This window comes from Xyrauchen texanus, chromosome 3, assembly GCF_025860055.1.
Source record: "Xyrauchen texanus isolate HMW12.3.18 chromosome 3, RBS_HiC_50CHRs, whole genome shotgun sequence".
NCBI classification, from domain to species: Eukaryota; Metazoa; Chordata; class Actinopteri; order Cypriniformes; family Catostomidae; genus Xyrauchen; species Xyrauchen texanus.
Window position 1 is genome coordinate 58987262 of NC_068278.1, and position 16487 is coordinate 59003748.

General features: G+C 44.3%; 1 protein-coding gene across 5 annotated transcripts in view; it reads left to right on the forward strand.

The window, feature by feature from the left end:
• Positions 1 to 12087, forward strand: part of LOC127631736 (myotubularin-related protein 4-like) — a 68363-nt gene extending 56276 nt beyond the window's left edge. For 4 of the 5 annotated variants that reach the window (XM_052110043.1, XM_052110026.1, XM_052110046.1 and 1 more), the window contains 8 exons: positions 22 to 217; positions 361 to 546; positions 3728 to 3898; positions 5456 to 5610; positions 7671 to 8991; positions 9372 to 9482; positions 9744 to 9832; positions 11231 to 12087. In XM_052110043.1, coding sequence (XP_051966003.1) covers positions 22 to 217; positions 361 to 546; positions 3728 to 3898; positions 5456 to 5610; positions 7671 to 8991; positions 9372 to 9482; positions 9744 to 9832; positions 11231 to 11408 — 2407 coding nt within the window. In that variant the 3' untranslated portion in view covers positions 11409 to 12087. Of the gene's footprint in view, positions 1 to 21; positions 218 to 360; positions 547 to 3727; positions 3899 to 5455; positions 5611 to 7670; positions 8992 to 9371; positions 9483 to 9743; positions 9898 to 10141; positions 10261 to 11230 lie in introns of those variants that run through there. The other variant, XR_007969009.1, reaches the window with a different exon arrangement.
• The last annotated feature ends 4400 nt before the right edge of the window (positions 12088 to 16487 follow it).

Below are 16487 nucleotides of genomic sequence, written 5' to 3' on the forward strand. Positions count from 1 at the left end.
TGTCTCTCCATTGGTTCTCAGCTGGCTCTCTGCTTTGGAAAGTACCCGTTGGCTCCAGCACCTGTCCGTCATGTTGAAAGCGGCCACTCTGGTGTGCTCTGCAGTGGAGAGGGATGGGCGACCCGTCTTGGTTCATTGTTCTGACGGCTGGGATCGCACGCCTCAAATTGTGGCCCTCTCGAAGATCCTTTTGGATCCCTTCTACAGAACCATAGAGGTAGACATGAAAAATAGTCTGTAATAAATAGATTTAAATCACACTTGGCTCATGCACATGTGTTATTTTGTTTAGAAACTGTTTTTAATTCATTTAACCAAAGCAAACACGTCATCTGATTTAAATTCGGGTTCTTTCTGTAGGGTTTTCAGCTGCTGGTTGAGACGGAGTGGTTGGATTACGGTCATAAGTTTGCAGATCGCTGTGGTCATCAGGAGAATGGAGATGATGTCAGTGAACAATGTCCAGTGTTCCTGCAGTGGTTGGACTGTGTGCATCAGCTGTTGAAACAGTTTCCCTGCCTGTTTGAATTCAACGAAGCCTTTCTGGTTCGTAGCCTGTGTTTTCATTTATATATTCAGCTCTGGAAAAGGTTGAGACCACTGCAAAATGACCAGTTACTATTTATAGGTATGTGTTTGAGTACAATGAACATTTTTGTTTTAATTTATTAACTACTGACAACATTTCTCCCAAATTTCATATAAAATGAACGGGCCCTCGCACCCTGGTGCACGTTGGGGCTGCTGTGCCAGGGGAGTATCACTCAATAGCACTTAAATGTTGTTACACAGTGTAAAACGTGTCATTTTCTGTTTCCAGTAGGTGGCGCTATGATTATAACTGAATATTGGCATATTGAAGTGTTCAGGCCGGGACTCTTATCAAACATGTGAAGTTTGGAGTAGGTTGGACATTGTATGTTTGAGTTACAACAACTTCCTGTTTCATGGCGAAACATCGAACTTGTCAGGCCGCCATGGACACGCCATTCAAAGAAAACTCTATAGCTTCGCAATTTTGCATCGCCAAGGCCTTAGATTAGACTGACCAAATATGGTGTTGATCTGATTTAATCTCTAGGAGGAGCTCCTTAAAGTACGAGGCCTGGAAATGGCAAAAACTGAGCAAAACATTAAAAGAAAAATCACAATGGCCGACTTCCTGTTGGGTTCAGGATATGGCTCTAAGAGACTTTTTTGTACGTGTTGATATGTTACATATGCCTACCGATTTTCTTACATGTAGGTGGAACGTTGGGTGAAGGCTGCTTCGTTGTAATATTGTAGGTGGCGCTATTGAGCCATTTTGCCCCAATTCATTCTAAAACCAGCATCGGATGTAAATGTTCCCCACTTTTGAGACGTGTGCAAAGTTTCATGAGTTTTCGAGCATGTTTATGCCTCAAAAATGTGACTCGAATTTCAAATCGAAATTTGTCAGGCCGTCACGGACACGCCCTTCAACGAAAACTCAAAAGCTTCGCAATTTAACATCACCAAGGCCTTTAGATTAAGACTGACTAAATATAATGTTGATCTGATGAAATCCCTGGGAGGAGTTTGTTAAAGTACAAGACCTGGAATTGGCTGTTGCCCGTAGGTGGCGCTATGACTAAAACGGAATATTGGCTCATAGATGTATTCAGGCCTGGACTATTATTGAGTTATAACAACTTCCTGTTTCATGGCGAAACATTGAAATTTGTCAGACCGTCACGGCCACGGCGTGCAGTGAAAACTCAAAAGCTTCGCAATTTAGCATCGCCAAGGCTTTTAGATTAGACTGACCAAATATGAAGTCAATCTGATGAAATCTCAAGGAGGAGTTTGTTAAAGTACGAGGCCTGGAAATGGCAAAAACTTTGCAAATATTGAAGAGAAAAATCAAGATGGCTGACTTCCTGTTGAGTTTAGGGCATGGGTCCAAGAGACTTTTTTGTAGGTATTGGCATGTTACACATGTGTCCCGATGTTCGTACGTGTAGGTGAATCGTAGCATTGAGTGTTTGTAGGTGCCGTTTTTCACACCTAATTCTGAAACCCATTTCAGATGTAAATATTCACAACTTCTGATGCATGTGCGAAGTTTCATGAGTTTTCGAGTATGTGTAGGTCCTCAAAAATGCGATTTAATTTGGGGAAAAAATTATAAATGCATCTTGGCATGCTCTACCAATCTTTCACAGTGCTGTTGGGCGACTTTATGCCACTCCTGGTGCAAAAATTCAAGCATCTCGTCTTTGTTTGATGGCTCGTGGGCATCCATCTTCCTCTTGAGGTGTTCAATGGGGTTCAGGTCTGAAGATTGGGCTGGTCATGACAGGGTGTTGATCTGGTGGTCCTCCATCCACACCTTGATTGACCTGACTGTGTGGCATGGGGCATTGTCCTGCTGGATAAACCAATCCAAAGAGTTGGGGAACATTGTCAGAGCCTAAGGAAGCAAATTGTCTTCCAGGATATCCTCGTATGTGGCTTGATTCAAAGACTAATCTGCTCGATTCCAGCCTTGCTGAAGCACCCCCAGATCACCACCGATCCTTCACCTGAATTTCACAGTGGGTGAGAGACACTGTCAAGCCACAGTGTCTCTCACCCACTGTGAAATTTGGTGAAGGATCGGTGGTGATCTGGGGGTGCTTCAGCAAGGCTGGAATCGGGCAGATTCGTCTTTAAGAAAGGATGCATGTAAAGATTTTACTCACACACACCTATAAATACTAAATCCAGAGAAACTGATAATTTTGCAGTGGTCTTTAGTTTTTCCAGAGGTATGTGTTTTTTTTCTATTATTTTATCACAGACATTGAGGCTGCAAATGAGTCCAAAATGAGAGAAATTGCAGGTGCGTGTTTGTTGTGCATTCAAAATCCCAATAATAGCCAGATAAAAAGTGACGATTTAGTACAAAGCTAGTTTAATTATATACAAGTCCAAAATACACCGGGGACTCTTATTTTGAAATGCATGTGATTCCAGCTCACACAAACACACAAGGGAAACAAAACATGCTCTCAATCATCTATAATGTATTACAATAGAATCACTATAAAGTCAACATTGTCATATAGGCTAATGATTACTGTATGAGTAGAAATTAACCCTTTAAGTTCGGATGGGCCGGTGTGAGAAAAAAAACAAATAAAAGATAATAATTGTTCATAAGAACTAATTACACATGCAAACACAACAATGACTAAAGGTTTGCATAGCATGCAGACATGATTTTAGTCATGAGATTTCACAGAATGAGTTTCATTCTGTCATTTGAGTCATCATTGAGTCTGTGTCGTGTGTTTGGCGCCATCTCCTGGTGGTCATATGTAACATTGTGCTTCATGTGGATTATCTAATGATCTATATATCTTTCATTATTGAAAGATAATCACCTCCTCTATTTAATGATTTGTGATATTTTATGTTACGTTTATGTTTCGTGATGTTACAAGTAAAAACGTGTCATATAAGCAACACCAACATAATTGTCAAAGACATATACTTCACTATTACTCACTATATTTATGTTTTTCTGTGAGTAAAACAAATAGGCTGGTTTTGTTCTACTCTTTGAGAGCTTTCCAACAACATATGACACATGACTATTTATGTAGTATGACACGGATACTATTTTATTTTTCTCACGGGCCCATCCGAGCTTAAAGGGTTAACAGTTGAATGTATTGATTCAAGAGTTTTTTTTTTGTTTTGTTTGTTTTTCTGTTTGTAGGTGAAACTGGTTCAGCACACATACTCATGTCTGTACGGCACTTTCCTGTGTAATAACGCTAAAGAACGTGACGCACGTAATGTATATAAACGCACCTGCTCTGTCTGGTCCCTCCTGCGCACCGGCAACAAGAACTTCCAGAACTTTCTCTACATCCCCTGCCATGATATGGTGAGCTCACAAACACTGTTACTTTAAAGAACACTTACTTTACAGCTTTCACTGCTCTTGATTAACTGGCCCTTTCCAATACCTGTACATTCTTCATTTCTCGTTGTTAATGTAGGGTCAGTCTATCTCAAGTGGTCCAATGCAGGTTGCTTGACCATTTTTCCATCCATCCATCTTCAACCGCTTATCCGAAGTCGGGTCGCGGGGGCAGCTGCTCCAGCCGGGGGCCCCAAACTTCCCTATCCCGAGCCACATTAACCAGCTCTGACTGGGGGACCCCGAGGCGTTCCCAGGCCAGTGTGGAGATGTAATCTCTCTACCTAATCCTGGGTCTTCCCCGAGGCCTCCTCCCAGCTGGACGTGCCTGAAACACCTCCCTAGGGAGGCGGGCAGGGGGCATCCTTACCAGATGCCCAAACCACCTCAACTGACTCCTTTCGACGCAAAGGAGCAGCGGCTCTACTCCGAGCTCCTCACGGATGACTGAGCTCCTCACCCTATCTCTAAGGGAGAAGCCCGCCACCCTTCTGAGTGAGCCCATTTCGGCCGCTTGTACCCGTGACCTAGTTCTTTCGGTCATGACCCAGCCTTCGTGACCATAGGTGAGGGTAGGAACAAAAACTGACCGGTAGATCGAGAGCTTTGCCCTCCGGCTCAGCTCTCTTTTCGTGACAACGGTGCGATAGAGCGAGTGCAATACCGCCCCTGCTGCCCCGATTCTCCGGCCAACCTCCCGCTCCATTGTCCCCTCACTCGTGAACAAGACCCGAGGTACTTGAACTCCTTCACTTGGGGCAATACCTCCTTCCCTACCTAGAGTACGCACCCAATCGGCTTCGATTTAGAGGTGCTAATTCTCATCCCAGCCGCTTCACACTCGACTGCCAAGCGATCCAGTGAGAGCTGAAGGTCACGGACCGATGATGACATTTTTTAATGTTCCTAATTTTGAGTGATTACCTCTGTGTTGGTATTGCAAAACCATTCAGAACTTGAGTCCTATTGTGATGCTCAAGATTGCTCGAAGTTCCACATTTAGGGTCCGTTTATAATGTGAAGGGTACAAGTCTCAGTCTTAATTTTGTTTTATGGGGTACCTAGGTAAGTATAGTGTGCATGCAGAACTATGCTAGTTTGAGACGTCTCTTTTTTTTAATGGGTGTGAGAAAGTGCTTTCGGGTTGAATATCTCTGGTGGGGGGCCAGATAGGAACCTGAGAAATAAGTCCTCTACTCTAGAGATCAGGTTTTGTTCCAGTGCGCTTGGACCATCCTGAGCTGGGACGTTGAGGTTTCCGTAAACAGCTGTTTAACCAAAATTTGCCGTGTGCCGTGACGCAAAGATGGCCGTCAAAAACGGGTGGTTTTGCAATACCAATACATAGAAGTAATCACTCCAAAAACCAATAGGAAAATTAAAAATGGACAAGCAACCTACTTTGCAATTATTGGACCCCTTGAGATGGACTGACCCTATATGAAACATATCTGTATAACGCTCGCCACGTATCTATAGCAAGTCTTGTGTCATGATTTTGTTTGATGACTCCTATTGCAGGTTTTGCAGCCGGTGTGTCACACACGTGCTCTGCAGTTGTGGACGGCCATTTATCTGCCAACGTCTTCCCCATGCACAGCGGCCGAAGACGCCATGGAGAACTACCTGAGCCCGTCAGCACAGGGAGAAGAGTTCACGGCACGCTCTCTGGACAGGTACGATGCAGAACGACTTCAATCTTTACTCAGTGGTTTGACCGGTTGCCACTGCCTTCAAACGTCCACACTGCCAGTTAAAACCCTCGACTGTTTGCTTGCAAATTAATTGAATCATTCTTTATTTGGCTGCTATTCAAGCAACCTTCCCGAAAGGAATATCTTAAGAATTACAGATTGGTTCCTGCAAGTCACTGCTTCATGTGAGCACTTAGGTTTGAAATATATCTTGGAAAGTTTGCAAGGAACCTTGTTGTAATGAAGAAAAGAGTGCTGTCACTGACTATTTACCAGCAACCCTACAGTTATGTGATGAATCTGCCCCACAGTGGACAACTGTGGTAGTGCTCAATGAAATTACTTTCAGATTCATTCACCTTGTGTTGTGCCAACCCTTTATGACTTTCTTTCCACTGTGCAACTGTCATGATGATGCCCAGCAGAATTGTTCATGCTGCTCTTTTCCATACAGTGAAAGGAAATTTACACTTACATTTATGCATTTGGCAGACGCTTTTATCCAATGGGACTTACAGTACACTTATTACAGGGACAATACCACCCCCCAGTTAATGACACACAGCTCGCTCGGGCTGATGACACGCTACTGATTTCAGCTCTCGGGAGTGGCGTGCAATATGTAAGCGCTCCACGTGAACTGCATCTCAGATGTTCGGTTCGCCGATAACATGCATTGAGACCAGAACCGGATGAGCAATTTACCAGATCTTGAATGAAAAGCTTATTAAACTACTGTAAATAAGCCCAAACACAGACAAAATAAGAGCCCCAGAGTTTTATCCATCCATACATCTTCAACCGCTTATCCAAAGTCGGGTCGCGGGGGCAGCTGCTCCAGCAGGGGGCCCCAAACTTCCCTATCCCGAGCCACATTAACCAGCTCTGACTGGGGGACCCCGAGGCATTCCCAGGCCAGTGTGGAGATGTAATCTCTCCACCTAATCCTGGGTGTTCCCCGAGGCCTCCTCCCAGCTGGACGTGCCTGAAATACCTCCCTAGGGAGGTGCCCAGGGGGCATCCTTACCAGATGCCCAAACCACCTCAACTGACTCCTTTCGACGCAAAGGAGCAGCGGCTCTACTCCGAGCTCCTCACGGATGACTGAGCTCCTCACCCTATCTCTAAGGGAGACACCCGCCACCCTTCTGAGGAAACACATTTCGGCCGCTTGTACTCGTGACCTAGTTCTTTCGGTCATGACCCAGCCTTCATGACCATAGGTGAGGGTAGGAACAAAAATTGACCGGTAGATCGAGAGCTTTGCCTTCCGGCTCAGCTCTCTTTTCGTGACAACGGTGCGATAGAGCGAGTGCAATACCACCCCCGCTGCCCCGATTCTCCGGCCAACCTCCCGCTCCATTGTCCCCTCACTCGTGAACAAAACCCCGAGGTTCTTGAACTCCTTGGGGCAATACCTCCTCCCCTACCCAGAGTACGCACTCCATCGGATTCCTGCAGAGAACCATGGCCTCAGATTTAGAGCTGCTAATCCTCATCCCAGCCCAGGGTTTTAAAGTTAAATTACGACTGATTTTTATTGTAACACACTTTTGTTCCCAGATCACAAGCAAACATAAGGTTTGTGAGAGAATTGCGTCTGTGCCCTTTAAAAACCACAAGTAATTTATTAAGTTGATCAAATGAGCCACAGTGGCTTTAACCTCCATTTAGTGCCAGTTTCCTTGGAAGTCACAATTTTGTTCTCTTGAACACATTGGATGGAAACTACGATTTTGCGCTATTATGATTTTTTTGGATGTAGAAATGACTACGGACGTCAAACTTGGCACAACACACCTTTACACATCATATCTGAATGTACACGAATGTGAACAAGATTTAAAAGTAGGGAAGGTTATTAGCCAAAATGACGACAACAGATAAGTAGGGGACTGTTCCTCAAACAAAACTAGCGTGTGGCTATGGAAGACTTGTATATTGCACGAGTTGCTTGGACTACTTTTGTGGTGCTTGTTTGTTATTTTTAAAGCCTGACATTACATTTGCTTTCAAAGACTTGTCTTTTTCAATTCCCTCAGGCTCCCCAAGACGAGGTCAATGGACAACTTGTTGTCCGCTTGTGAGAATGGAGTGATGCTCACTCGCACCTCAAGTGACCCCAACCTTAACAAGCACTGCCAGGAGGGGCGCACAGCCCTGGAGTCCAATCAACCAATGAGCATCCAGAGTGGTGGTTTTTCCGAATCCCCCGAGGATGAACCAGTCCTTGGGTTGGTCAGTGACGAACAGGAGATGGCGACATGCGTTGAAGTTAGTGTTTTAGCATTGCCTGAGCCACATGAGGAACTAAGGGTCGAGCCTTGTTTGACTACACAACCGCTGCCATATTTGCCCCACCCCTTAGCATTAGATATGACTCCACCCCTTCCTGTTTTAAATCAAGCCTTGGCTCAAATCTCAAGTGGTCCACTCCCACCGTTACCACAGGAAGTGCAAGCCAGGACTGCTGAAATCACTTCCCTCATCAACACTACAACAAATCCACCTCCTGTATGTAATGTCTTTGCACACGACGAGAACGGATCTGTGAATTCGGAGTCGCCTCCCTTGGCAGAGCTCTTCCAAACGATACCACCTCTCGCGCCAATGGAAGCTTCCGTAGAAACCCTAACGGAGCAGAGTGACATCTCTCCAGCTCGGAAAACCATTTCTGTCAAATCGCAAAGCCCACTGGAAGCAAAGCCGGTTGAGTCTGTACGAAATGGCGAACTTTCTACGAGAGAACGAGCGATGGTCGCCACGCCTCCTGGTGACTACGCCAAAGTGGCACGATGCCTGATATCCCAGAGCCGGTTGACCGACCTCTCCCTGCTCGGCTCCCAATGGGACAGCGTACAAGGCCTGGTCCAGTCGGCCTGCGGTGGCGCCATCCAACACGGCAGCTATCACGGTCGTCGCTTGGCTAACAAGCTCCTCCATACCCATGGAGGAAGCGCCAACGGCGGGCCGTGCTGTCGTCGAGACCCTCTGCGTGCTCCTGGAAGTCCGGTGCAGTCTGGCTGGTTCTCAGCGGTGAAACACTCAAGCTATGCCGCCCTGTGTTCTTCAGCGGCCTCTTCGTTAGTAATGGGACCACCTTTCCGGCAGCTTCTACCGCCCCATTCCTCGCCGTCCTCCGATGGGTCGCCAGCTCTGTCTCAGACGCCCGCGTACCTTGATGATGATGGTTTGCCAGTCGCATTGGACGCCGTGCAGCAGCGACTGCGACAAATTGAAGCGAGTTATAAACAAGAAGTTGAGGTCTTGAGACGACAGGTCAAACAGCTCCAGTTGAAATTGGAAAGTAAACAGTTCTGCGCGACGCCCTCCGAGCCAGATGTCGACTATGAAGACGATATTGTAAGTTTACATTCCAACGTGCTCTCTTTTGTTATTCATGTTGCAAATGATTGAAAAATGGTAAATAAAAGTTGAAAAGCTGTTTTAATATGTATCATGACCGATGTTCCCTCTAATTTGTAATGCTGACCTATTTCAACTAAGCAGACCCTTCTTAAGGTAACTCATTGTTTTGTTATAAAAACAAGATTGGAAATTATTTTTGCAATCCCGTTTAGTGGTGATATGAACTTACTGCTCTTGGCTCCAATTCGAGATATCTAAATGTGCCTTCTGCGCAGTAGAAGTGCGTTGGAAAATTGATGATATTTGACCGATGTTGCTTGTGTATCCTATACGTCCGTGACCCTTTGAGGTGACCACCTGTTTTGTCCTCGCAGACTTGCTTGCGTGAATCAGACGGCAGTGATGAAGAAGACTCGCTGTCCAATCACAGTGAAGATCGTTTCAGCGAGGGCAGCTGGGACCGCGTGGAGAGGAAGGACACAGAGGTCAGTCTTCTTAACTTGCTTTACTACAAATACAACACAGTTCTGGAGCAAGGAATTATTTGGAATAAAGAACCTGTTTTTATTTATGATTTTCATTAATGACGTGAACAAATCGATATGATACAGTATAATGCTTAACAGGTGTTAATCTAGTTCCTCAATCAACTACCTTTACATACTTTATTCCGTGATCATCAGACCACTTTATTGACCAACAGACGGTGTCACAACGGTTTAGGTTGTTACTGTTTGAACCCGCAGGTCACCAGATGGGTTCCCAATCACATGGCCTCACACTGTTTCAACTGCGACTCTGAGTTCTGGATTGTCAAGAGGCGCCATCACTGCAGGTGAGTCACCAGTACAGAGATCAGGATCTCATTCTTGATTCAGAAATTACAATGTACAGTATAGTTTTGCGTTCCCTCACAATAGTTTGCGTTCCCTCACAATAGTTTTGCATTCCCTCACAATAAATAGTTTGCGTTCCCTCACAATGGTTTGCTTTCCCTCACAATACGGTTTGCGTTCCCTCACCCTCACAATACGGTTTGCGTTCCCTCACAATAGTTTGCGTTCCCTCACAATAGTTTGCGTTCCCTCACAATAGTTTTGCGTTCCCTCACAATAAATGGTTTGCGTTCCCTCACAATAAATAGTTTGCGTTCCCTCACAATAAATAGTTTGCGTTCCCTCACAATAGGTTTGCGTTCCCTCACAATACGGTTTGCGTTCCCTCACAATACGGTTTGCGTTCCCTCACTACGGTTTGCGTTCCCTCACAATACGGTTTGCGTTCCCTCACATACGGTTTGCGTTCCCTCAATACGGTTTGCGTTCCCTCACAATGGTTTGCGTTCCCCAATACAGTCTGCGTTCCCTCACAATGGTTTGCGTTCCCTCACAATAGTTTGCGTTCCCTCAATACGGTTTGCGTTCCCTCAATACGGTTTGCGTTCCCTCAATACGGTTTGCGTTCCCTCAACGGTCTGCGTTCCCTCACAATGGTCTCGCTCCTCGATACGGTTTATGTTCCTCAATACGTTTACGTTCCTCACAATGGTTTGCGTTCCCTCACGATGCGGTTTGCGTTCCCTCACGATGCGGTTTGCGTTCCCTCACGATACGATTTGCGTTCCCTCGCGATAAGGTCTGCGTTCCCTCGCGATAAGGTCTGCGTTCCCTCGCAATGGTTTGCGTTCCCTCGCAATGGTTTGCGTTCCCTCACAATGGTCTGCGTTCCCTCAATACGGTCTGCGTTCCCTCACAATGGTTTGCGTTCCCTCGAAACAAATTTACCGTAGTTTTACTACAGTAACCATCGTTTAACCTTGATATTTGTAGAGAACCCATAGTGATAATACAGAAAAACACAATGTATGGTAATAAAAGTCATAATTTTTTGTTTGTTTTTAAGTTTTTATTTATTTTATTGACTTGGTTATTAACAAGATCACTAACTTCAGAAAAAACATATTGGCGGCAAAATTATGGTGTTGTTTGTTTTTGGAAAAATTTATATATAATTTTCGCACAATAAATATTGTGATGTTGACTTCACTCTGTTTAGATGATGAAAATCCACTATTAAAAAGAATTATAGTTTAATATTGAAACTATGAAACTAACCGCTGGGACATGAAAGTGTTCATGTAATTGGTTTGTTGGTTGATTTATAGAAGAATTGATTGACAGTGAATGTGATCGATTCAGTCGTAGTAATATTCATCTGTTTCTCTTTCTCATAGGAACTGTGGTAATGTGTTTTGTAAAGACTGCTGCCACCTGAAGCTTCCCATTCCAGACCAGCAGCTGTACGACCCGGTGCTGGTGTGTAACACCTGCTACGACCTTCTACTGGAGGCACGCACACGAGACCTGCGCTCGCAACAGCTGAAGAAACCCATTGCCACAGCATCCAGCTGAGACGGCCAATCAGAGCTCACCCAGCGGGCCATAAGGGCAGGGGTGTCCAGATGCCCGTTATTTAGCGGAAGAGCCGCTCTCTGCTTATAGAGACGAGGTGATTTTGAGTCCAGGACTGAGAAAGACTGATCTACACGAGGGAGAGGATGAATCGAGAGTGATGAAAAGGGACGTATCAGCGGAGGTGAACTAAACGAGCGCATTTCCAGTTCTGCTGGTAAATAAGTAGACCCTTGGGTTCTGATGCCCAGAGAGCCATTTCGTCATCTCAGAATCACCCCGTGCCACCCACACTCACCCACACTCGAAGGACGATCGACTCCAAATCCCTGTACGTGTCCAACAAGAGGCTCACTATTTAAAATGAAAAAAAAAAAAAAGCTGCTACGGTATTTAAAAAATGACTTTATTCTACTTTTGTATCCTTCATTTTGGGCACTATGGAGAGGATTGGAGACCAAAACGGAAAGATTTGCTGTTGTGTGTTGATACGCAGCTGTAGGAAGCTTTATGGGGTGCAAATGTACTTAATCTGCCAGTTTGCATTGATTTAAATGCCATTATTTTTCGTTATGGTTAATGGGGCAGTGCACAGAACATTATATTGGTTTTTTTTTTCTTTTCTTCTGAATTGGCTAATCGACCACTTTTAGCGTCCCGAAACCCTTCAGAACCCTTCAGAACCGCGCTTTCGCAAAAATCTGACATGCTCTTAATTTGATGCAATATATAGGGCGGTGGCGGGGCAGGCGGGGGGGTGTTGGGGGTCGGCGGGGTGGGATCTTTCAATGCCAAAATCAAATACAAACTCAAATGTATCACTTCAATTATATAAACGTTAATCCAGGAGAACAGATTCCGGTTTGATGTTCATCTGGTTTGTTGTGCGTCTTATAAAAACAACGATGCACGCTCAATGTCTCCGTCACGTACGTTAAATTAAACGATGGCCATGTTGCGATGCCGAGTCTGTCAGAAATGTCCTAAACTTTAATCGGAATTACGAGTGCACTTGTTTCTTCTATAGCACTTCACAATAATGAATCATGCTAATTAAAACATGGCGGTTAAATGACCGTGTTAAACCTCAAACAGTCCTGTTTTCTGGAACAATAGCGAGATGCTTAAACGACAAGAGAACGATTTGTCGAGAATTAATTCGGTTTCTGTTGGGATGCGACGGGACGTAACCCAAAACCGACAGGAACCGGTTTGGGTTCTGCCTCGCCTGATGGTTGAATTAGTTTTCCATGGTGTTGATGAAGGACACTCGTTGATTCACAATAGTTCAAAAGGAGCCCGGAAATGTAATGTATAGATATTTGGTCTGTAAGAGTGGCTCAGATTTGTCACTCGGTGAATAAATGTTGTAAAGAAATGTCCTGTACATGTTCAATCTCATGGGTGAAATAAAGATCAGTCTTTATCAGCGATCTGTCTCCTGTCGTTCATCTGTGCGCCTTTCTGTATTTTCTGCAATGGATTTTTATCCATTAAATACGTTTGTGAAAGTGTATAAACGTTTATAATAAACGCTTATTAAACTGTTATAAACAGCACAATAAAGAGACCTTCTGATCAAGCCAAAGGGTGAATATAATTAGCAAACATCATCTTTAATAATATTAATAAATGACTGATCAATGCTCAATTGTAGGTAAGTGAGAACTTATTCTGGTTTAAATGAAATCTCATGCCAACCCGGATGTGACTGACTTTCTTCTGCTGAACACAAATGACGATTTTTAGAAGAATATTTCAGCTCTGTTGGTTCATACAATGCAAGTGAATGGTGGCCAGAACTTTGAAGCTCCAAAAAGCACATAAAGGCAGCATGAAAGTAATCCAGACGACTCCAGTGGTTTAATCCATATCTTCAGAAGTGATACGATAGCTGTGGGTGAGAAACGCATCACCATTTAAGACATCTTTTACTATAAATTCTCCTCCCTGCCCAGCAGGTGGCGATATTCACGAATGATGCGAATCTTGAAAAACAAAAGAACTCTTAGGAGAGAAGCGTGCTTAGGAGGGCTGTTTGCACGTGGATATTTAAAGTAAAAAGCTATCCAACACACACACACATACACACACACACACACACTCTGACATCCATACTAACACACACACACACTCTGACATCCATACTAACACACACACACACTCTGACATCCATACTAACACACACACACTCTGACATCCATACTAACACACGCACACACTCTGACATCCATACTAACACACACACACACACACACACTCTGACATCCATACTAACACACACACACACACACACACACTCTGACATCCATACTAACACACACACACACACACACACACTCTGACATCCATGCTAACACACACACACACACACACACACTCTGACATCCATACTAACACACACACACACACACTCTGACATCCATACTAACACACACACTCTGACATCCATACTAACACACACACACTGACATCCATACTAACACACAGACATCCATACTAACACAGACATCCATACTAACACACACACTGACATCCATACTAACACACACACTCTGACATCCATACTAACACACACACACTCTGACATCCATACTAACACACACACACTCTGACATCCATACTAACACACACACACACTCTGACATCCATACTAACACACACACACACACTCTGACATCCATACTAACACACACACTCTGACATCCATACTAACACACACACACACACTCTGACATCCATACTAACACACACACACACACTCTGACATCCATACTAACACACACACTCTGACATCCATACTAACACACACACACACACCTGACATCCATACTAACACACACACACACACTCTGACATCCATACTAACACACACACACACACTGACATCCATACTAACACACACACTCTGACATCCATACTAACACACACACACACACTCTGACATCCATACTACACACACACACACTCTGACATCCATACTAACACACACACACACTCTGACATCCATACTAACACACACACTGACATCCATACTAACACACACACTCTGACATCCATACTAACACACACACTCTGACATCCATACTAACACACACACTCTGACATCCATACTAACACACACACTCTGACATCCATACTAACACACACACACACACTCTGACATCCATACTAACACACACACACACTCTGACATCCATACTAACACACACACTCTGACATCCATACTAACACACACACACACACTCTGACATCCATACTAACACACACACTCTGACATCCATACTAACACACACACACACACTCTGACATCCATACTAACACACACACACACTCTGACATCCATACTAACACACACACACTCTGACATCCATACTAACACACACACACTCTGACATCCATACTAACACACACACACTCTGACATCCATACTAACACACACACACACACTGACATCCATACTAACACACACACACTGACATCCATACTAACACACACACACTGACATCCATACTAACACACACACACTGACATCCATACTAACACACACACACACTGACATCCATACTAACACACACACACACTCTGACATCCATACTAACACACACACACACACTCTGACATCCATACTAACACACACACACACTCTGACATCCATACTAACACACACACTCTGACATCCATACTAACACACACACACTCTGACATCCATACTAACACACACACACACACACACACACTCTGACATCCATACTAACACACACACACACACTCTGACATCCATACTAACACACACACTTGACATCCATACTAACACACACACACACTCTGACATCCATACTAACACACACACACACTCTGACATCCATACTAACACACACACACACTCTGACATCCATACTAACACACACACACACACTCTGACATCCATACTAACACACACACACTCTGACATCCATACTAACACACACACACACACTCTGACATCCATACTAACACACACACACACTCTGACATCCATACTAACACACACACACACACTCTGACATCCATACTAACACACACACACACACACACACACACTCTGACATCCATACTAACACACACACACACTCTGACATCCATACTAACACACACACTCTGACATCCATACTAACACACACACTCTGACATCCATACTAACACACACACTCTGACATCCATACTAACACACACACTCTGACATCCATACTAACACACACACACACACTGACATCCATACTAACACACACACTCTGACATCCATACTAACACACACACACACACTCTGACATCCATACTAACACACACACACACTCTGACATCCATACTAACACACACACACACACACACACACACTCTGACATCCATACTAACACACACACACACACTCTGACATCCATACTAACACACACACACTCTGACATCCATACTAACACACACACACACTCTGACATCCATACTAACACACACACACACTCTGACATCCATACTAACACACACACACTCTGACATCCATACTAACACACACATACTCTGACATCCATACTAACACACACACACTCTGACATCCATACTAACACACACACACACTGACATCCATACTAACACACACACAGACATCCATACTAACACACACACACACACACTCTGACATCCATACTAACACACACACACACACTCTGACATCCATACTAACACACACACTCTGACATCCATACTAACACACACACACTGACATCCATACTAACACACACTGACATCCATACTAACACACACTGACATCCATACTAACACACACACACTGTGACATCCATACTAACACACACACACACTGTGACATCCATACTAACACACACACACTGTGACATCCATACTAACACACACACACTGTGACATCCATACTAACACACAGACATCCATACTAACACACAGACATCCATACTAACACACACACACAGACATCCATACTAACACACACACACAGACATCCATACTAACACACACACACAGACATCCATACTAACACACACACACAGACATCCATACTAACACACACAC